This window comes from Anabrus simplex, chromosome 2, assembly GCF_040414725.1.
Source record: "Anabrus simplex isolate iqAnaSimp1 chromosome 2, ASM4041472v1, whole genome shotgun sequence".
In the NCBI taxonomy this organism is placed as follows: Eukaryota; Metazoa; Arthropoda; class Insecta; order Orthoptera; family Tettigoniidae; genus Anabrus; species Anabrus simplex.
In genome coordinates, this window is record NC_090266.1 from 554,981,550 (window position 1) to 555,006,131 (window position 24,582).

At 39.8% G+C, this 24,582-nt stretch overlaps 1 protein-coding gene across 2 annotated transcripts in view; it reads left to right on the forward strand.

The window, feature by feature from the left end:
- Nucleotides 1–24,582, forward strand: part of LOC136863599 (vitellogenin) — a 419,790-nt gene that overhangs the window by 127,694 nt on the left and 267,514 nt on the right. For both annotated transcript variants that reach the window (XM_068226214.1, XM_068226215.1), the window contains exons 5-6: nucleotides 4,183–4,359; nucleotides 5,196–5,432. In XM_068226214.1, coding sequence (XP_068082315.1) covers nucleotides 4,183–4,359; nucleotides 5,196–5,432 — 414 coding nt within the window. The remainder of the gene's footprint in view (nucleotides 1–4,182; nucleotides 4,360–5,195; nucleotides 5,433–24,582) is intronic.

Genomic DNA, 24,582 nt, shown 5'->3' on the forward strand with positions numbered 1-24,582 from the left:
GACCTGTGAATTCGGTGGTTTGTTTTACAACTAGTCTTTGCACGCATGATTATAAGTCGTGATGAGTGGCTGAGATGGCAGGTTGGCGAGCCTGATCCTAGTTATGTTTTAGTGATATTGAAGGTGCTTAAATACGCCAGCCATGTGTCAGCATATTTACCGGCACCTAAAAGAAGTTTGGAATTTTACATGACTATTTGAGTCGACCTAGAGGAAGCAGACGGTAAATATATCATGTTCCCAAACATGTGGAAAGTAATCGGGGGATGGGTAGTACACCCCAACAACAACACACAACGTCCCTATGAAAATATGCACTACGGCCGATCATTCACGAGCTAACCTTGTTTTATTTCCTAGCTAGAACGAGAGGGGACTTCCTATTTAGGATTAAGTTTGGAATGAGGCATGCCACACCAGTGTATAGAACAAGGTTGCCATCAAATACGTGCAATGCCTGGAGAGATAGAACGTGTCCAACAATCGATGAGGTGACATTTTTGGAAGTGCATTCAGGTGCATGTTGGACATTTTGAGCAGTTCTTGTATTAAATCCCTGCTGGTACGTGCCTGCCGTACAAAGTTGCAAAGTCTGTTACTGGCAAGCGATCGACCGTACGGCGTATGTTCGCAGGGACTTTTTATGTTGTTTTGGGGTGTAATATTAATATCTACCCCAGATTATTTCTCACGTGTTTGGGGAAATGCTGTATATTGACATTCTAGGTCCAATACCATGAGTGAATTTCCATCTCCGATTAATGACATTGGAATTGTTTACATATGATAGACTTGTGCCAGTAAGTTTCAACTCTGGTAATAGAGCTTCTCCTTGAGAAAATAGTGGAACATGGAATATTATTAAAGAAATTGCAGGGAATAGGATTGGACGTACGGGTTATACGTTGAATAAAACATTTCTAAATTCAAGGGTTCAGAAAGTCAAAGTAGGAAATATTATATCACAGGAAGAGAAAGTTTGGAAGGAAATTGCACAGGGAAGTATAATCGGTCCGTTACTTTTCTTAATATATACAAATGATTTAGGGAACAATATAACATCAAAAATAAGATTGTACGCAGATGACATAATTGTTTATAGGGAAATAAATAACATTCAGGATTGTTCAGAATTACAAAGGGACCTTCAGAGTATCCAACAATGGGTTGAAGAAAATAATATGGTTAATGGAGGCAAATCAAATGTTACAACATTTACAAACAGGAGCTTTAAAATTTAATTTGAATATACTTTGGATGAGGTAGTTATCCCAAAAGATGGCAAGTGCAAATATTTAGGTGTGAAATTTGAAGGGTCATGTTAATGACATTGTTGGGAAAGCATACAGATCGTTACATGTCATAACAAAAAGTAAACTCGGGTCCTCATCCCGAGGTGGTGCAGCTCTTTTCAGGCACACCCCCATTGGACGTGAGCTGCATGTACCATTTCAACCACGTACCAGCCCTCCTGCCATTCTTAAATTTCTGGCAGTACCGGGAATCGAACCCGGGCCCCCAAGGACGGCAGCTAATAACACTAACCGTTACGCTACGGAGGCGGACGTTACATGTCATAATGAGGCTACTTAAAGGTTGCAACAAAGAATTAAAAGAAAAAAGTTTCTTAAGTATGGTTCGTCCATTATTGGAATATGCAAACAGTGTTTGGGATCCTCACCAAGAATACCTAATAAAAGAAATAGATAGTGTGCAGAGGAAAGCAGCAAGATTTGTAACAGGGGATTTCAGGAGAAACAGTAGTGTATCAGAAATGTTAGAGGAACTTGGGTGGGAAAATTTAAGTAAGAGAAGGGAGAAAACTAGACTTACAGGATTATATAGAGACTATACAGGAGGGACTACACACAACTCGTCGCAGAAGACTCTCCTGTTCTTTTTAATCGGCCGGGTGGCTACACACCTTTATTATCCGCTCGCGCCGAACCAACAATCATATAGGCCGACCCCTCGTTGGACGTTAGCCGTTCTCATACCTCCGCCCACCATGCCTACAACCACCGTCACCACCACCCTTGCGTCCTGTCATCACACTTACTCTTCCCATTCTCTCACTACTGCTACATCGTCCCATCCAACGCTTGTTATGTCAACCTTCCTTTCCACGTCAATCCTCCCCGACCCCCATCGCATCTGCCGCCTGTCTACGCCAACCCCATCTGTATCGGCATCGACTATGTCACCACAATCTTCAGCAGCCAGTCAACCTTCGTTGCCGCCATCTACAGTGTCACCAGCACCAGCCCGTCAACCTCCGTTACTGCCATCAACAGTGTTACCACCATCTTCAACCGCACCTGCAGCAGCCGCCGACCGCCCAACGCCATCGACATCAACTCCACCCGTACTGTTCAGTTGCGTCGTTCGCGGCGTCGACCCCCTCATCTCGCCAGCGGAAGTTCACCATCAACTTCGTCGTCAAGGCATACCCATCTGGAGGGCCTTTCGCATCTTTAACACCCACGGCCCCACCTATCTAATCCGTCTCCAACTCACCAGCGCAGCAGCAGTCGAACACCTCGTCTCCCATGGTGTCAATCTCTACGGCCGTCGCCATACTGTCGAACCTTCCCGTTCCCTTCCCCACGCTCAGAATTCTCAATCCACACCTCGTCGTCACACCCGGCTCGATCATCCTCCTTTTCACCGTACACAACACGTCCATCCACTTACCCCCTTTGTTCATATCTCGTTCCCCCTACCTATACTTGACCATCTACGACAACTCACGACTGTCCTTTCCCACATAGCTTCTACACTGCACCACCTTATCCCCTCTCGCAACTTCCATCTCTGTACTCCTGTATAAATCCTCACTTTCTTTCATCTCCCCAGCCAAGCTAATTCCTAACATCTCAACCAAGAGACCCTGATCACTTCTCCCCCTCATATCAATTCGCATTACCCACCTTCTTCATTTCTCACACCTCCCAGATCCTTTCACTTCTCTCGGCCCGAGAGATCGCGTAACGATCTAGGGGGCCCGCCCCGCCCGACGGGTGGGGAATGAAAACTTCTCGACAGACAGACGGCCTATACAGGAGAAGAAGCATGGGGAGAAATCCGTGAGAGGCTTCAGTTGGAAAATAATTATATCGGCAGAACTGACCACAAGTATAAAATTAGAAGGAATTTTAACAGAAGCGTTTGGGGTAAATTTTCATTCATTGGGAAGGGCGTGAAGGAGTGGAACAGTTTACCAGGGGTAGTGTTTGATCCTTTTCCAAAATCTGTACAGATATTCAAGAAGATAATAAACAGCAACAGGGAAAATAAATGAAATGTTAGAGGGCATTCGACCAGTGCAGGCTATTGTAAATAAAAAATGTGTGTGAAAATATTAATTCCATCCCCTGGCCCATGGAGTTTGGACAGCCAAAGTATGGGACTGCCTGTAGGGGTGAAGTACAGTGGGGACTTTGAGGGCCCTGGGACCGCTACGGTAGCTCTGAACTCTGAAAAGTGGTGGCAAAAGGGGCTCTGGTTAAGACGCAGCAGGTCGTTACGCTACTTAGGTTCCAAAATGGGTAAAAAAGTAAATAAATGCAATGTAAATTTTAATCTTATACCAGTTGCATAGTATTATTTGAAGTAATTCCACATACTGTATATGAGTTGACTATGTTTGTAAGTATAGGAGATATTAAAAGTAGAATTTTGTAAACAATATAAATTTATTAAGGATGATCTGTTTGTTTAATAGAAAAAAATGTTAGCCAAAATTGTATATTATTGTATTCTAGAAAAATTTTCTTCTTCTCTTGTTAATTTAAAATTTAGTGCTTGACAGTAATGTATTTTAGTGTACCATTTGCCACCGAGGTAGACACCTCATTTGCAAATAAAGAGATTTTGATTTTAAAAAATGTACTCTCCCTCCTCTTTGGAGACTAAAATATTAAACACAAAGGAATTTCATGCCAGGCATATACTGTACTTGTACATTGATAGAAGTCGTGGCCACTATTTTTCTAGTCCTACCACAGTGTGGCCAGAAGACTACCAATACAAGTGCGACTTCAATGAGCAAAAATAAAATATACAGTGCCGGTACATGAAGCTGTTGACATACCATTCTATTCTAGCATGTTCTCGCAGTATATAATTCACCTACAACGAATTGTTCTTCGCATAATTTATTTTATATATTTCTTGATGCAGGTTGAAAACCTGGTAGTAACATCACAACTGCAGGATTGGGAGCTGAATTTCATTCAAGGTATAGTCAGTCATCTGCAGTTCGACCTGACTGGTAGCAGCGCTAAGCACAATTCAAAAAGCAACAGCATGCATGGTCGAGGCAACTACGAGAGCTCCCCCTACTATTCGATCATGGAGGTAAGTGTTTGTATCCACACCACAAATGTCTTCTTTTCTTTCTGCAATATTATCTATCACTGGCTTGTTGAAATTTGAAGGGCACTAGATCTAAACGTCACTTTAGTATTATGAGTTCACATCTTCTTTACTGGGTCTCAACGTCATTCAGTTTTTGTGCCCATCAGTTGAGATTATGAATCGATACTACAGTATGGATAACATTGTAATCATTTCACATCAGAAAACAATGAACTATTGCAAATTTCCCTCTGGGAATTTTTAATGTATCTCCGATTTCATCTCAGCATCAAAGAACATGCAGCTCCAATTTAACCTTATAATTAATCATAATTGTCTTGATTCACTTGCTAACACAAAAAGGCTTTCAAACATTTACCATCCCAGAGGTGATGCATTTAATTAGTTTGTAGAGATACATTTGATAAATTATGTATATTCCCAGTATGTTCTTTTAACTTTGATTTCTTCTCGATTTAGCCATGCCAGATTGTAAAAGACATACTGCTTCCTCAGGTACGCCATTTCAAGAGCGAAGTCCATTGGGCTGCTTGATACAATTTTCTCCACGGCCGCTCTAAATGGTTTAGTGACATAGTTCTAAAGGGAAACATCAGGGTCATCAGTAATGTGTATTGACGACGTTGTAGTCTGTCGCATAGGTAGATTCCATGGTAACTTTGAAACTCAGTATATGTGTTACTTTTCTTCTAAAATTGTAAATAAGAAATTGTTCTAATGTTATTTATTACAGGAGATAGAAGCTGGTACATGTATCCTTGTTTATAAAGACGTGTTCAACTCTGAGCGGAGTTTTATTATTGTTGTGATTGCAGGAAGCTGTGAGTGGCCGCTGTGAGATGCGATACCAAATAAATGAGGTCCCCAAGTCTATTATGTTGGCCAACCCTGACTGGGCTGCCCGTGAGGACCTGTGTGGAAGCCGTCCGTTCATAGAGGTGACGAAAATACGTAACTACAGCAACTGTGACAAGAACCCGGAATATCACTTCGGCCTACCGGCCTCTCCTCACTGCCACACCGACAACCACTACTGTGGAGACTTATGGACGGTATGAAACGTACTAGTTATTTGTCCCTACACAATCCGACAAAACATATCAGTATCGCTTCTTGTGTAATGTGACTGATACTGAAGGATAGTCAAATTACATTGTTAAGTGCTTGTGGCATACTGTATGGTTAGCAGCATGCGGAAGAACTGCCTTTACGATATTGAAATAATGACTGCATGGAATAAAGTATAGGATACTCGTTTTCTTGTAAAACTTGTGGAATATGGTGATAACTACATCATAACTATATTCCAACGCATGACGAATATTTAATCGATCCAATGGAGCATGCATGGAGATCAAGATATACTCTGTTTTTGCACAATCGTGTGTGTGCAATGTTGATTTACACTGCAGTACCACAATGATTATCTTTGCCACCATATATGTTACCTCCCCAATTTTGAAACATCAGTATAACCACATTGTTATCCAATTAGTGTCACTGTGTATTGCAAACTTACTTCTAGCTGGTATGATGAAGGGGCTAAACCATATGATATCCTGCTTTCTTTTTGAAGGAAATTTATGATCGAATCCAATGTGGGTATGTAAAATGGGAATCAATGAAGCCATTTGAAAAGACGTGAAATAGTAGACCCAAAGAGACTGGAAGCGAGTTAAAATATCACTGTTGAGGCGAATATTAGCACAACTCTCAAACTGTCCGTAAACTAGTATTAATTCGCCGGGGTGAGTGGCTAAGACGGTTGAGGCTCTGGCCTTCTGCCCTCAAATTGGCAGGTTCGACTGGCTCAGTCGGGTGGTATCTGAAGGTGCTCCAATACGTCAGCCTCATGTCGGTAGATTTACTGGCACGTAAAAGAACTCCTGCAGTTCTTTTACGTGCCAGTGCTGCGGGACTAAATTCCGGCACCTCGGCGTCTCCAAAAACCGTAAACGTAGTTAGTGGGACGTAACGAAAATAACATTATAACATTATAACAGCAAGGGAATGCCTAGAAACAACTGTGTAAAGATGGGAAAAAGCGAACATCTCGGTGGAATGATGAAGTGAGAGCAGCTTTTAAACGTAAAAAGAAGGCTTATCAGAAATGGCTCCAAACAAGGGCCGAGGCAGACAGGGAGTTGTATGTAGATGAAAGAGAGCGAAACAAATAGTTGTTGAATCCATAAAGAGGTCGAAGGAAGATTTTGGTAATAACCTGAAAAGGCTACGTCAAGCAGGAGGGAAACCTTTCTGGTCAATAATAATGAATCTTAGGAAGGGAGAGAAAATGGAAATGAACAGTTTTTTGGGTAATTCAGGTGAACTCATAATAGATCCCAGGGAATCACTGAACAGGTGGAGGGAATATTTTGAAAATCTCCTCAACGTAAAAGGAAATCTTCATGGTGGTGTCGTGAACAACGGAACTCATGGGGAGGAGGAAAATGATGTTGGTGAAATTACACTTGAGGAGGTGGAAAGAGTGGCAAATAAACTCCATTGTCATAAAGTAGCAGGGATAGATGGAATTAGACCTGAAATGGTGAAGTATAGTGGGAAGGCAGGGATGAAATGGCTTCATAGAGTAGTAAGATTAGCATGGAGTGTTGGTAAGGTAACTTCAGATTGGACAAAAGCAGTAATTGCACCTACCTATAAGCAAGGGAACAAGAAGGATTGCAACAACTATCGAGGTATCTCATTGATTACTATACCAGGCAAAGTATTCACTGGCATCTTGGAAGGGAGGGTACGATCAGTCGTTGAGAGGAAGTTGGATGAAAACCAGTGTGGTTTCAGGCCACAGAGGGGCTGTCAGGATCAGATTTTCAGTATGCGCCAAGTAATTGAAAAATGCTACGAGAGGAATAGACCGTTGTGTTTATGTTTCGTAGATGTAGAGGAAACCTATGACAGGGTACCGAGGGAAAATATGTTCACCGTACTAGGGGACTATGGGATCAATGGAAGATTATTTAAATCAAAGGTATTTATGTTGACAAATCGGCTGCAGTGGGAATTGTTGGTAGAATAAGTTCTTGGTTCAGGGTACTTACAGGGCTGTAATCTTTCACCTTTGTTGTTCGTAGTTTACATGGATCATCTGCTGAAAGATAAAAAAGTGGCAGGGAGGGATTCAGTTAGATGGAAATGTAGTAAGCAGCCTGGCCTATGCTGAAGACTTGATTTTAATGGCAGATTGTGCCGAAAGCCTGCAGTCTAATATCTTGCAAATTGAAAATAGGCGCAATGAGTATGGTATGAAATTAGCCTTTCGAAGACTAAACTGATGTCAGTAGGTAAGAAATTCAACAGAATTGAATGTAAGATTGGTGATACAAAGCTGGAACCGGTTGATAATGTCAAGTAATTAGGATGTATGTTCTCCTAGGATGGTAATATAGTAAGTGAGATTGAATCAAGGTGCAGTAAAGCTACTGCAGTGAGCTCGCAGTTGCGATCAGCAGTATTCTGTAAGAAGGAAGTCAGCTTCCGGATGAAGCTATCTTTACATCGGTCCATTTTAGACTAACTTTGCCTTATGGGAGTGAAAGCTGGGTGGACTCAGGATATCTTATTCATACGTTAGAAGTAACAGACATGAGAGTAGTGAGAATTATTGCTGATACAAACTGGTGGGAACAATTGCAGGAGGATAGTCGGAATGAGGAGATAAAGGATGAGTTCCGAGTGAAATCGACGGATGAAGCTGTACACATAAACCAGCTTCGGTGGTGGGGTCATGTGAGGCGAATGGAGGAGGGTAGGTTACCTAGTAGAATAATGGACTCTGTTATGGAAACGACGATGGTTAGACTCAGTTTCTAATGATTTTATGATATGAGGTATAGAACAAAATGAGGCCACAGCACTAGGTGCAAATATAGGATTGTGGCGACATTTTGTAAATTTACAGAAGCTTGCAGACTGAACGCTGAAAGGCATAACGGTCTATAATGTTGATGTACCTGTATGTAGGTATATTATTATGAGTATTAATTCGAGGCTTGATTAAGCCCGCGGCTACTATCTTCCAAATTCTATCTTCCCTTTCATATTCCAAGGTCGCCGAATATATATCAGATAGCAAAAACATGGAAATAAACATTGAACGACCGAGCAACAGTCGTATAGCGCTACCAGTCGCTCCTCGCTTGCTGTCCGAGCCGATTTGAAGAATTAGCACAAACGTAACGAGTTTCTGACAAAAACTTTGATTGAGCAAATAGCACTTAATCTCTTAAATACGAATTCAGTAGTGTAAACATAACTGATTATAATTAATTTTGTTTGCGTAGGGAAACTATAGTGGCCTACTATATAAAGTATAAAATAATGTTCTGTGCATTTAAAAGCATCTGCTTAGTGCTTGAAGTAAAATGCAATACCTGATAGCAATTATCAGGAAACTTAAGTTGAAATTGTAATTAGACCGTCCCTGTGACATACACCACTGTAGTGAATATTAACACACGGTGGGCATCCACATTTTCACTTTGTGACAGATCTAAATCTACTCGGGAGTTTCCCTACAGGTGTCTAAACTTTTCTGGGGGAATGACGGTGCCGTCTTCCTGAAGAGCTGTAGCCAGAATAGTTCGCGATGTGGGTTCTTGGGTTCTCGCTGTCAGGAGCGAAGTCCGCTTTCTAATTCACATTAAACGTTCTTTAAATACTGTTTAAATCTGTGATACATGCCGCCCATTAGGAGCCATGGCCTGTCAAAACTACTTAGACCCAGTCAGATGGCTGGCGTATATTGGAGTACTACCTGGTCAGAGTAATGAGATCGTCAGCCGTATTGCTGGACTTCGTGACCGACCATCCTAAAGGGATTATATGGGATTCAACTAAATAAAACTAAATGTACCCAAACCATTCTTGTATGTCCTGCATCCCTTGATGAGCAGGGTCGACTGAAAATACTCACCTAAATTATGGCCAGTGTCGCTACCTTCCCAATCCTAGCCCTGGCCCATCATTCCATAGCCGAAAACTTTTGATGGGTTAGTGCGACGTTAAACCACTAGAAAAGAGAAAAAAGGGAAGGAAAGAAATATCACCTTCTCCTTGACTCTTCGCCTCAGTGTCGCCAGCAGTTCTTCTCAGTATTAATCATTCAGTATCAATCAGTACTGATCTGCATTTAGGGCAGTCTCCCAGGTGGCAGATTCCCTATCTGTTGTTTTCCTAGCCTTTTCTTATATGATTTCAAAGAAATTGGAAATTTATTGAACAACTCCCTTGGTAAGTTATTCCAATCCCTAACTCCCCTTTCTATAAATGAATATTTGCCCCAATTTGTCCTCTTGAATTCCAACTTTGTCTTCATATTGTGATCTTTCCTACTTTTAAATACACCACTCAAACTTATTCGTCTACTAATATCAATCCTCGCCATCTTTCCGCTGACAGCTCCGAACATACCACTTAGTCGAGCAGCTCGTCATCTTTCTCCCAGCCCAAACTTTGCAACATTTTTGTAACTCTACTCTTTTGTCGAAAATCACCCAGAACAAATCGAGCTGTTTTTCTTTGGATTTTGTCCAGTTCATGAATCAAGTAATACTGGTGAGGGTCCCATTCACTGGAACCATACTCTAGTTGGGGACTTACCAGAGACTTATATACCCTCTCCTTTACATCCTTACTACAACCCTTAAACACCCTCATAACCATGTGCGGAGAACTGTACCCTTTATTTACAATCCCATTTATGTGATTACCCCATTGAAGATCTTTCCTTATATTAACATCTAGGTACTTACAGTGATCCCCATAAGGAACTTCACCCCATCAACGCAGTAATTAAAACTGAGAGGACTTTTCCTATTTGTGAAACTCACAATCTGACTTTTAACTCCGTTTATCATCATACCATTGCATACTGTCCATCTCACATCATTATTGAGGTCATTTTGCAGTTGCTCACAATCTTGTAACTTATTTATTACTCTATATAGAATAACATCATCTGCAAAAAGCCTTATCTCTGATTCCACTTCTTTACTCATATCATTTAAATATATAAGGAAACATAAAGGTCCAATAATACTGCCTTGAGGAATTCCCCTCTTAATTATTACAGGGTCAGATAAAGATTCGCCTACTCCAATTCTCTGAGATCTATTTTCTGGAAATATAGAAATTCCATTCAGTCACTCTTTTGTCTAGTCCAGTTGCACTAATTTTTGCCAGTAGTCTCCCATGATCCACCCTATCAAATGCTTTAGACAGGTCAATAACGATACTGTCCATTTGACCTCCTGAATCCAGGATATCTGCTATATCTTGCTGGAATCCTACAAGTTGAGCCTCAGTGGAATAACCTTTCCTAAACACGAATTGCCTTCTATCGAACCAGTTATTAATTTCGCACCAGCATGATAGGGTGCAAGAGGGACTGGGAATTTTCCACCTCTACAAAAAAAAAATTCCATAGACCTTAACTGAATACAATTTATTGAATGAAAATAAAATGCAAGAAAGTAATGATTTAATATTTAATAAATATACTGAAGTAGAAACTAATTTTATTAATTTTAACAGACATTTCGGAAGTTATTTGTTTTAAAACTTATTTATTTGGTTTGTACATGCAAATTCATCTAATACTCCACAGTTTAGGAAGTGTTTACAATTTTTACAATTTTTGTTTGTTTCCATCTTTTGTATATATGCATGTTCAGTCTTCAGCCGTAAGGCTGGTTGGATCCTCAACAGCTCTACCATCAGCGGTCATAGATGGCCTAGGCATCACTGAAGAGGCATACTAGGAAAATAAGGAGTGATGTAGTTTCCCGTTGCTTTCCTCACCAAGCCAGAAGTTGCTATTACATATCAGTTTGCCAAGCCCACTGAAATGCATGCATCAACCGACCCTATGAGCGACATTTTCACACCATTCATAGCAGGGACTGACTGCAGAAGGAATGGCACTACTAGCATCACTCATACCTCAATCACTTTCATATTGTCAAAATCAAGGATAAGACAGAGACAGATCAATAAAGTAACAAAATTGCTCTAGCCCATGTCAGAAGACTGTAAACACTAGGTCCTGCCAGCAAAGGCATTTCCATCTTTTGCTACCCTGAAATTTATTGTTGACCTCATAACTCCCCTTTAAACGTTCCATCAATTGAAATCCATAGTAATTATATTCCTTGACGTAAAATAAATTTATATAGCAGAAAAATACACTGTTGAAGGCCAGCGGTATGTTCTCAAACACAATCATTGTAAGAGAAAATAATCTCCCAATATATATTTCTTAAATACTTATTTTAATGATGGCAAGCATTTTTTCATGATGGAAAATATTTTTCAATACACTTGATTCTTTGAATACACCTAAATGGTTGAAAATATAGTTTAAAATATGAATGAGTTGAATAATTATGAACAAAGCCCAGATTTTCATGCCGTAACAGGTTAGATTGCAAACTGAATTTGGTTAATAGGAAGTGTCAGCCACCTGCTCTTCCATAATGTAGCAGGAGTAACATAAATTATAGGAGTTCTGATGGGCCGTACCCCTAGTGTTTATGCAAACCCCATAGCATAATCGTTGTGAAGGTAGACTATACTTGCTGCTCGCTTCATAAACTTTGCATTCTAACCTATTAATGCATAAAAATCCGGGCTCTTGTTATGAAATATAAAAATAATAAAAATAAACACACAACGGCTTTGCACCAAATAATGCTTATAGTAATAATTTTTATTGTTTTTTATCTGCTGAATTTTATAACTACCTGGATAAGCTGTTGTTCTGTCCTAAACTATCTACGTAAATTTGCAGACTCTAATGATTCACTGAGTGCAATCACCACACCACGAAAACAACACAAAATCATGACACTTCAGTGTTGGTTGTGGACACTCAACAACATAAAACAACACAGAAATAGCAAAATAGAGTTAATTCTGCTCAGATATGGACAAAAATAAATCTATGATGACCTGTACAGAAAATATTGACCATTCAACGAATAGTAAAACTGGGTTCTGCAATTCATGCTTTTTACCTCCAGGTAGATTTTATATTGATACTATTATTTTTAACCCTGACAGATCTGCATTCGAAGCACAAAATTAACATATCATTATTCCATTCCTTGTACTTTTCATACGTGGATTAACCCAAGAATGACAGTAACTCGGTATGCACCAATTTTAACCTTAATATCACAACCATGTGACCATGCCGCGGTAGGGAGTCTTGCGTGTCCCAATAAAGCAGATAGCTGAGTCTCAGTTGCGACCATATCGGATGGGTATCTGTCGAGAGACAAGACTAACGAATGGTTCATCGAAAGTGGGGTAGTTGACTTTCGGAAGTTGCAAGGGCGGCAGTCTAGATGATTGACTCATATGGTCTTTTAATAATACTCAACATGGCTTAGATGTGTTGATACTGCTACACGGCTGAAGGCAACGAGAAACTATAGCGATAATTAACTCCCGAGTACATGCAGCTCTCTCTGAATGAATGATGTACTGATGACGGCGTCCTCTTGGGTAAAATATTCAGGAGGCAAAATAGTTCCTCATTCGGATCTGCGGGTGGGGACTACACGAGAAGGGGCGATCATCAGGAAGATGGATACTGACATTCTGCGAGTCGGAGCGGGGAATGTTAGAAGTTTGAATTGTTCTGGCAGGTTAGAGAATATGAAAAGGGAGATGGATAGATTAAAGTTAGATGTAGTTGGTATAAGAGGAGTATGTTGACAGGAGGAACAGGACTTTTGCTCAGGCAACTACCGAATTATCAACATAAAATCAAACAGGGGAAATGCAGGAGTTGGTTTAATAATGAATAAGAAAATAAGGCAGCGGGTAAGCTACTACGACCAGCATAGTGAAAGGATTATTGTTGTCAAGAGGGACACCAAACTAATGCCACCGCAAAAGTGCAGGACCTTATGCCTACTAGTTCAGCAGATGATGAGGAAATCGAAAGAATATATGAAGAGATATGAGATTTAATACAACATGTAAAAGGTGATGAGAATTTAATTGTGATGGGAGAGTGGAATGCAGTGGTAGGTCAAGGAAGAGAAGGTAATACAGTAAAAGAATTCATATTGGGACAAAGGAATGAAAGAGGAAGTCGGCTGGTTGAATTCTGCATCTATCATAATTTAGTCCTTGCTAATACTTGGTTCAAACACCACAAATGACGTCTTTATACGTGGATGAGACCTGGAGACACTGGAAGGTATCAACTAGACTTCATTTGATTAGGCAGAGATCCAAAAACCAGGTGTTGGATTGCAAAATGTTCCCAGGAGCAGACGTGGACTCTGACCACAACTTGTTAGTAACGAAATGCCATCTGAAGCTGAAGAAATTGAAGAAAGGAAGGAATACAAGAAGACGGGATCTAGAGAAGTTGAAAGAAAAGAGTGTGAGGGACTATTTCAAGGAACATGTTGCACAAGGACTAAATGGAAAGGCTGATGGAAACACAAAAGAGGAATAATGGACAGTCGTGTAGAATGAGGTCTCTAGAGTTGCTGAAGAAATGCTAGGAAGAAATTAAAGATCAACTAAGAATCAATGGATAACTCAGGATATACTGGACCTGATTGAGGAATGACGAAACTACAAGAATGTAAAAAATGAAGAAGGCAGAAAAGAATATATGCAATTAAAGAATGAAGTGGATAGAAAGTTCAGGAGAGCTAAGGAAGCATGGCTGAAGTAGAAGTGCAAGGAGGTTGAAGGTTGTATGGTCGTAGGAAAGGTAGACGCTGCATACAGAAAAATCAAGGAAACCTTTGGAGAAAGGAAATCTAGGTGTATGAATATTAAGAGCTCAGATGGAAACCACTTCTAGAGAAAGAAGACAAGGCAGAAAGATGGCAGGAGCATATCCAGGGCATGGAATTTGCTACCTGCGAACATTAGGGACAATCCCTCTCATCGAAAGTTTAAAGTGGCGTGCCGCGAGTATTTGTTGAGTAGATCCTGCTGACTTGCTGGATAATTGTTGAGTGAATGAAAGAATGAATGGGATGAATGAACGGATTATTGCAGTGGATTTTACTTTGTGTATTTTAAAATTAAGGATTCTTTTGTTGTCATTTTTAATATTATTACTATTATTTTTGCTATTAATATTATTTGTTTTATTTGTATTTGTAAGTACTGTATAAGTTATGTGCATGTATACTCGTCTAGTGGTTAAGTGTAAGAGAGGGCCTTGAGCCCTAACTTCGCCACCAATAAAGGCATTATCTATCTATCCAACAGTTGTATCAAGATAAAGGTGTAGATGATATGGCTTTGGAACAAGAAGAGGCTGTTGATGCTGTTAAAATGGGTGACCCAATTTTGAGGTCAGAATTTGACAGAGCTTTAAGATACCTAAATAGGATCAAAGCACCTGGAATTGATAACATTCATTCTGAATTACTGACTGCCTTGGGAGAAACCAGCATGGCGAGGTTATTCCATTTAGTGTGTAAGATATATGAGACAGGAGGAGTCCCATCCGATTTTCGGCAGAATGTTGTTATACCTATTCCCAAGAAAGCCGGTGCTGACAAGTGTGAATACTACCGCACCATTAGTTTAGTATCTCGAGCCTGCAAAATTGTAACACGTATTATTTACAGAAGAATGGAAGGACAAGTTGAAACTGAATTGGGAGAAGATGAGTTTGGCTTCAGAAGAAATGTAGGGACATGTGAGGCAATTCTGACTTTACGTCTCATCATAGAGGATCGAATAAAGAAAGACAAGTCCACGCACATGGCCTTCGTAGATCTGAAGGGGCATTTGATAATGTTGATTGGACCAAGCTCTTTGAGATTCTGAATATTCAGATACAGAGATCGACGAATTATCCACAATCTGTATAAAAATCACTCTGCAGTGATAAGAATGGAGGGCTTTGAAAAAGAAGCTGCAATCCAGAAAGGAGTGAGGCAAGGTTGCACATTGTCCTCCTCCTTTTCAATGTTTATATAGAACAGGCAGTGAAGGAAATCAAAGACGAATGTGGGAATCACGATCCAAGGAGAGGAAATCAAAACCCTGAGATTTGCTGATGATATTGTTATTTTATCGGACACTGCAGAAGATCTGGAGAAATTGCTGAATGGTATGGACAGAGTCTTGGGTAAGGAGTATGAGATGAAAATAAATAAATCCAAAATGAAAGTAATGGAGTGCAGTCGAGCGACGTCAGGTGTTGCAGGAGACATTAGGTAAGGAAATGAAGTCTTAAAGGAAGTAGATGAGTATTGTTACTTGGGTAGTAAAATAACTAGCGATGGCAGAAGGAAGACATAAAATGCAGACTAGCACAAGCAAGGAAGAGCTTTCATAAGAAAAGAAATTTGCTCACTTCGAACATTGACATAGGAATTAAAAACATATTTTTGAAGACTTTCGTCTGGAGTGTGGCATTGTATGGAAGTGAAACATGGACGGTAACTAGTTCAGAAAGAAATGAGATAGAAGCTTTTGAAATGTGGTGTTACAGAAGAATGCTGACGGCGAGATGGGTAGACCGAGTCACGAATTAGGAGATACTGAATCGAATTGGTGAGAGGAGATCGATTTGGCTAAATTTGACCAGAAGAAGAGATAGAATGATAGGACACATCTTAAGATACCCAGGACTTGTAAGTTTGTTTTCTGAGGGAAGTGTAGGGGGTAAGAGTGGTAGGGTAGACCAAGGTGAGAATATGACAGGCAGATTAGAGCAGATGTAGGATACGGCAGTTATGTAGAAATGAAAAGTTTAGCATAGGATAGGTTGGCCTGGAGGCTGCATCCGACCAGTCGAAGGACTGATGACTCAAACAACAACATCACAATAATTTTTCTTTAATCATAATCACTAACCACTGGACAAGTTATCCTTGACTCTATAAACACAAGTCCTATTCTGTTCTATAAACCACGTCCTTAAATAATGATTTATTCTTAGGTAGTTCATAAAAACATGTGCTTAAATGACACTCACAGGCACGGCTTCCTTTATTCCTAAACTCGGGTGGTTATCAAGCCCGTATCCATTAACAGAGTTAAATTCTTGACTGTTAACAAGTCTATATGTGTTTACATGGTCGGCATAGTGGAAATGAAAATTCACAAAAAAAGGACTAATTAACCAATTTAAATAATGATCATGCTCTATATGATTCCTTAATAACCATGTCATTTCACAACTACTCGGAGTATTAAACAAGCATTCCGATCACAACGCTTGGCTCAATATTCAAATACATTGGGAATGCTCTCTCACAAAAAACTCTGAGGGAAATACTTAAATTACTCAATGCAGGAATCCTATTACATCTCCAACAACAACAAACACTGGGCATCAATCACAGTAGGTAAATGTCCCTATTCCTCTGTCAAAACTCATCTTATACTCTCAGATATACATGACTTTGATCCCTTGGCACCACAAAGAAATAGTAGGCCTACTGTTCGGCACTCGATGTGCATTCATAAACAGCTGATTCTATCCACTTCAAATATGAGGCAACTAATCATTCATTAAAATTCACTTCCACTGGCCAGACATGAACTTTAAAATTCGACCCGGGGATAGATCACACACTACCATGAAATACTGAAATGATACCTGGCAAATAAACCTTACAATTTAAAGTTAAAATTCAGTCTTACATGACATACTCTTTGTTATAATAATAATAATAATAATAATAATAATAATAATAATAATAATAATAATAATAATAATAATAATAATAATAATAATAATAATAATAATAATAACACTAGTAATAATAATAATATCGTCCCTGGAAAGGCAAAGAATCGTAAGCGTGAAGACATTATCGTAACCACCACTAGCAATATAGAACACCAGCTTATCGTAAGAGCCAGTCATTACACCTTAAGCGCCTGAGTTAGAATCTTGTAATTTGCGTACAGATTATCGTACGCGACAAGTTTTAATTCTGGAGGGAACGTGAGATGCGTCAGTTCCATTGTTCGTGACTGTTGTCGGTCATTGTTGTAGTAGACGTTTTATAATTGCCTCAAATCAATTTGGCCCTTGAAACATAAGGCAAAGCCTGCTTGCGGACCTATCGCATGTTGATTGACAGGTAGTATACTAGAGGAATGTTGAAGTGGCGCTGGAAGGGAAGAGAAGTGACTGCTTCTTGTGACTTGACTGAGCAAGTACGGTCAGTTGCTAAACAAATCGGTTCATTGTCACACATATTCCTACCGTTCATGCACGAAGTAAATTATGCGGCTGAAAATTCTAAACTGAAGTTTGCGACAAGAGGAAAAACGCGAGAGATTGTTCAGTGTTCATAGTTTTATGAAAAAGGAAGCCGAGGACGGAAAGAATAAAACACAAGAACGTTATAGAAGGGATTTGCTTAAAGTACAACAAAAAATAGCAGATGCAACAAAAGTGTTGTAGAGGACGGTTAAGAGAATTTTAACCGAGCAAATTGGCCATGCCGTTATAGTCGCTTAGCTATGAGCTTGCATTCGGGAGGTAGTGGGTTTGAATCCCACTGTCGGCAACCCTGAAGATGGCTTTCCATGGTTTTCTAATTTCACACGAGGCAAATACTTGGACTGTGCCTCAATTAAGGTCACAGCCGCTGCCTTCCCAATCCTAGCCCTTTCCCATCCCTCCGTTGTCAAAATCCTTCGCCGGGCTGAGTGGCTCAGACGGTTAAGGCACTGGCCTTCTAACCCCAACTTGGCAGGTTCGATCCTGGCTTAGTCCGGTGGTATTTGAAGGTGCTCAAATACGACAGCCTCGTGTCGGTAGATTTGCTGGCATGTAAAAGAACTCCTGCGGGACTAAATTCCGGCACCTCGGCGTCTCCGAAGACGGAAAAAGTAGTTAGTGGGACGTAAAGCAAATAACATTGTTGTTATTTAAAAATCCTTCAATGTGTTAGTGTGACGTTAGACAAGTAGCAAGAAGAATAGTAGAACAGAGACAGCACGTGACTGAAGAAAATTCATTTGGTTCACCAGGAAAAACACGGAAAGGGAATTCTACATTCTTCATAAAATAATTCCAACAATATCTAAATTACGATCTGTGACAGGAGAGAGGATTGGTTTCCAAGGAGGTTGTATCAGTTTGAGAAGTATTGTAAAAGAGATAGGCTTCAACTGGAAGAAGATTAGCAATAATAGAAGGGTTTTAATCGAGGTTGCCTATACAGCGAAAGACGTGCACCGGTCTCTCTGGAGAAAACACGCCATGACATGACAGTAGTTATCTTGTGAATAAATTTGGGAGTGAGTTGCTGAGGAAAGTGAGTGTACTTCTGACGACTGATGGGCGATATCCAACAAAGAGATTAGCAGGTGACACAAGACGAGTATCTAAACATTACTTACGACTCCAAACACAGTGATCTATTACCACAAACAGATGAGGTCTGATAAAAATGCTGAAATTCCGCGGCCTGTTTCTAGTCATTCGACCGGGTCAGGAATGAAATGAATGAAGCCCCCATCTAGCGGCGAGGATAGGAAATGTGCCGGCTGCCGAAGCCTGACCCACTCATCTGGGGCAATGATAAATGACTGACAGATGAAATGACATGTTAATGGAGAGTGTTGCTGGAATGAAAACCGGAGTACCCGGAGAAAAACCTGCCCCGCCTCCGCTTTGTCCAGCACAAATCTCACATGGAGTTACCGGGATTTGAACCACGGTATCCAGCGGTGAGAGACCGGCACGCTGCCGCCTGAGCCACGGAGGCTCTTGATAAAAATGTTATTTTCTAAACACTGTACTGTAATCAGTGTAATTTCCACTTTCATTCTCTTATTGTAGTATAGTAAGTCAATTTTCCTATTGCAGTAGCGGCCTCCCGGACGGTGTCCTCCTTAGAGAACAAAAAGGGTTATTTTATTTTCTCTCGATATCTGAGGTCAAAACCTAGACTCGAGTAACTCGAAGAAAATTTCATTTCATCGTAAAACTGTAAATTCTCATCAATAAGGAAGACTGTTAGGCAATATCAAACTTAGGCGAGTGACTTTTAGCGCGCAGTTCACTGGTAAATGTTTTCAGGTTGAAGATAAGGCACGGACTCTCTCCATCACTGTTAAGAGCTACCCCCGTTGGGGGACACAACCCAGGGGATCACTGGCGCGTCCCCCTCCGCAAGGAACTGGTACCGGTGCGCTGTAGGCGCTCCTCTGCTAGTATTGTTAAGAGTTAAAAGATGAAGTGTAGTTTCAGTTATTGACAATTTGTGTTCGTAAAGGGAAAGATAAAAATAGGCTTGATTATAGAATTGGATCGAGCTTCCGTCCCAGGATATAGTGTGTCGAGGGATGAGTGTTGTAGGGGGAAGCATGTCGGTGGAAGGTTTCAGATAGACGAAGGGTGCGGGAAGACGATTTAAGCTCGGCAGAGTGAGTAGGAGTAAGGGAATCTTCACAAACCCCTCTACGAGCATGCGCCAGCCATGGCTGCATATAATGACATTAAATAATAATTCATGACCTTGTTTGCCCTATTTTTAATTATATTTGAAGACAAAAAAATGATAATGAACTGTAACGTTTGAGACCAGGAATGATGATTCAATTTGCAAAGGTGAAATAACACAGGCCTCTGGCTTGCATCCCGCTATTCGTGAGGGTTGGCAGCAGTGAGCAAGTTCGTTTTCGCGCGGAAGACTTCAATGGGTGCGATGGTACTGGTCCATAGTTGTAATCTTTGGTTATAATCTTTCTTTACATTCGTTCTTCAACTCTTCGTGGTGATTATTCTGTACGCTATTACGCTCTGAAAGTAGGCACTAGAGGATAACAGTAGGATCGAAATAATGATGTATGAAACCAATGAGTACATACACGTACCGAATGTTGGAAGATTTAGTAGACACATGATGCAAAATATATACTTGGAATTTCACTTGAGTTTGTAAATTGTAATTGAAGAGCACTATCTTCGGTAATTTTATGGACGTAAGGCGTCGTCATAACTCAGTTAAAGTATTTCCAGCTCTGGAAAAAGCACGCTCACACGGAACAGAACTACCAACAACACACAATCGTCTTAACATCAGGTGGTGCAGCCTTGTTACCACTTAAAGGGATCCGCCTTCCTTGGCAGCAATGGTTCTGTATTTATCATATTCTATTATCGTGGCAGCCAGCGGCGTAACGGAGTTTGTAAAATGTTTAACACTGGAGTCGAACCCTTCTCACAATAAATCTTCATCTGAGTCCCCTGTATTTTGTTGCTCCTTCGATTCCCTTGGTACCTCATCGCAGGAAATTCTCACAGATGTAGCTTTCTGGATAAGCGATTGTTTCTCCTCATTGTACGCTGCTGTAGACAGGAAAGCTTGCTTCGAGCAAGGTGTCTTCAGCTAAAATTGTCATTAATATAAGCTAGTAATTCACAATGAAGGATATTGGGGACACATGCCCGCATGCTTGACCCGCCATTTTGTATCTCTAACCTCTATGACATCGCCCGTTCAAGCCGTATTGTATTCCTAACCTCTACGACATCATCCGTTCGCAAAGGCTCAATGGAAGCTTTACCTCCATTGAGTTGGTGTGGAGACTGGTTAACAGATATATTGAGCGTAATAATAAAACTCGCAGAAGTCAGGACATTAATAAAGCTCTGGTGAGTGTGGTGGTGGCAGCGGTAGAGCTGACATCTGGGCATCGGTCGGTCTGTCTATAGTATGACCGTCTCGTCATTAATCCGAATGATACGAGCAGCAGTGAAAAGGATGAGAGGGAGAGAGAGAGAGAGAGGGAGAGAATCCTACTTGAAATAAGTTCTCTTTAATCAGATTTTAATTAGGTAACGTCTTTTTCTTTTAATTGTCCTAAATACTGGCTTCTCAAAACGATGCTTCCCATCTAGAATTACATTTTCATTGAAATATTAAAAGTGTGAAGTTTTCCTTATATGTGCTAATGTGAATGATTTATTACATACTAGCAAGAGTCCACTGTCAGTTAAGCCTGTAAAATATGCCCCCATTTCGTACATCAAAACTTTTTTGGGAGAATGATTATTTATTTTCTGATCTAACACTCATTTGAACCCCATTCGGAAGAATTTGAATGTTTAAAACCCTATCTTATTTAAAATCTGCCATGTAAAAGTGACCAACCTGTGAATTTTGATTTTGTACGTCGAACAGTAATGGAGAAATATATACTTTTTAAGGGGTGAATTATTTTAAATATTTATTAATATCTGGAGTACAGAAAACCAAATTTCATAAAAAAATAAGTGCCTGAAAGGGTTTCGGAGGGTCAACCGCCATCTAAACAGGGGAGATATAGTTTGAAGTATACGATATTTTACACCTAGTACATAAAAGAACACCCTTCTAGAAAAAATGCAACTTTGTACGTCAAACCGATTTGGAGGGATGAATTTCACACTTAGGGTTGGAACGTTAAAAATATTTCCTATTTCACACCTAGGATTTGGAATTGGAATTTTGTCTTTGTACGTTAAACCGTTTCGGAGGAAGGAATGAACATATTTGTCTTCGGATATTAACCCCCAATTCAACTCTCTGAGCGGTTAAATTTGTTTCAAACCTTCTGTTATTCAACGCCTAGGATATCATTTGGAATTTTCAATTCATAATTCGAACGGTTTTATATAAATGCATATTTTTGTCATCATTCCTCACCCCCAGACAAAACCTCCCTTAGGGGTTTATTGTTTTAAGTCCACTTATTATTTGTATTCCCATAAAAGTAAATCAACTCCTTTTATGCTCCCTTAAGTTTATTTCACCCCCCTCCCCCGCCGCAAAATGCGTGTGTACCGAGCTCGCTAGCTGCAGTCGCTTAAGTGCGGCCAGTATTCAGTATCCGGGAGATAGTAGGTTCGAACCCCACTGTCGGCAGCCCTGAAAATGGTTTTCCGTGGTTTCCCATTTTCACACCAGGCAAATGCTGGGGCTGTACCTTAATTAAGGCCACGGCCGCTTCCTTCCAACTCCTAGCCCTTTCCTGTCCCATCGTCGCCATAAGACGTATATGTGTCGGTGAGACGTAAAGCAACTAGCAAAAAAAATGCGTGTGTCTTTATTTTTAAAGGAGATTCCAAATAACAATTTTCTCGTCCGTAACATCCTTCGTTTTTGAGATATAAATATCCTCAAACAAAGAATTCAATTCATTTTTAAATTAATTTATCTCCCCCTTCCCCTTAATTGGATTTTCCGAAAACGAAAGAATACGTGTTTCTTTATTTAAAGGAGATCACAAATACAAGTCTTTATGTCTGTGTCATCTTCAGTAATTGAGTTATAAGTATTCTCATAAAACGAAATCATCCCCTTTTACAGTCCTTTGTACAACCCCCACCCCATAAGTGTTTTTTCGAAACAAAATATACGCGTTACTTTATTTTTAAGAGAGATTGAAAACACCAGTCTGTAATATGTGGAAATTTTTTTGGTATACTGTACTGTAGATATGCTCATTTTAAAAATTCGCCCAATTTAACACTTCCCATTAAGTGGATTTTCAGAAAACAAATTATGCTTGTTCCTTTACTTTTACAGGAAATCCAAATACCAGTTTTCACGTCTGTAACATCTTCAGTGTTCTCATAAAAATAATTCAACACTTTCTTCATTCCTTTCTTCCGAAAACAAAGGAATACATGTTTCTTTATTTTTAAAGGAGATTCCAAATACCAAATTTCACGTCTGTAATATTTCCGGTTTGAAGATACCAGTATCCTAATAAAAATAATTCAACACTTTTTCAGTCATTTTACCCCTCTTAACTTAAGTGATTTTCCCGAAAACAAAAAATACATGTTACTTTATTTTTAAAAGAGATTGAAAATACCAATTTCCATGTCTGTAATATGTAGTAAGTTATTTTGATATAATGTAGATATGCACATTTTAAAAATTCACCCCTTTTAACACTTGCTCTTAAGTGGATTTTCAGAAAACGAATTATGTGTGTTCCTTTATTTTTACAGGAGATTCCAAATACCAATTTTCACGTCTGTAACATGTTACGTTTTTGAGATATATAGTAGATATACTCATTTTATAAATTCACCCCACTTTGACTCCTGTATCCGCATTAACGGTACTCAACCCTTTTTCACCTTTTTTCACACCCCTTAAGGGGATTTTCCAAAAACAACAGAATACGTTTTTCCTTATCTTTAAAGAAGATTCCAAATACCAATTTTCACGTCTTTAAACTGTTAAGTTTTTGAGATATAGATACACTCTTTTTAAAAATTCACCCCCTTAGCGATGGAATATCTTAAAATCCTCCCTTAGTGAGCACCTACATTGTAATATATATGTATCCTCAAAATTTTATGTTTTCTATGTTTTATGTTCAGTAGTTTTGGCTCGGAGATGATGAATCAGTCAGTCAGTCAGTCAGTCAGTCAGGACAAGTTATTTTATATATTTACATTTTGAGCACAACCTCAAATCAATCAACCTTCCGTAACTTATTTTCTGAGATGTGAAATATCCAGATGTGATAAGTCATTAGCGTGTTGTTTATTCCTCGCGGTCAGTGACTATAATTTGCTTCGCAATCCATATCGCACGGAATTTCATCTACATGTTAACATCAGTGGCATCCGGCAACAGTCTGGCTGCAATCAGGCGATGTAATAACAGTTCGAACGGTAGATAACAACTCATCAACACGTGGCCATTGCCATGCGCTCAGAAGTATCCCTGCCATTCTCCAATCAACGTGGAGACGCCGGCGGATACATGCAGTTGTATGTTTACATCATTTTCGATTCCCTCGATGACGGCAGAAACACTGGAATATACTTTGGTGATGTAACATTATGGCACGTGCCGATGATTTCCATCTCATCCCTCAGTTTTAGGCCTGTTTACTATCCGTGAGCTCACGAAAGTACAAAATGCGTGAGCTACTCATAATTATTTGGTATATCCTACTCATTTAAAAGTTTTGGTAAAATCCAGTATTACGAATTACATTGCTTGACAAAATACAATTAATGAATTTCAATTGCAGATTCAGTATTCTTTAAAGTTGCTAGTGATATTTTGTAATTACACAGAGTAGTGATTAGTGAAGAAACCTTTCACGCATCTATGTGTCTTTGGAATCGTTCTCGGTCCGGATTGAACGAATCGTGAAAGAACTGGAAAAGAATCGTGAACGATTCGTGAACGAATCGTAAGAATCGAT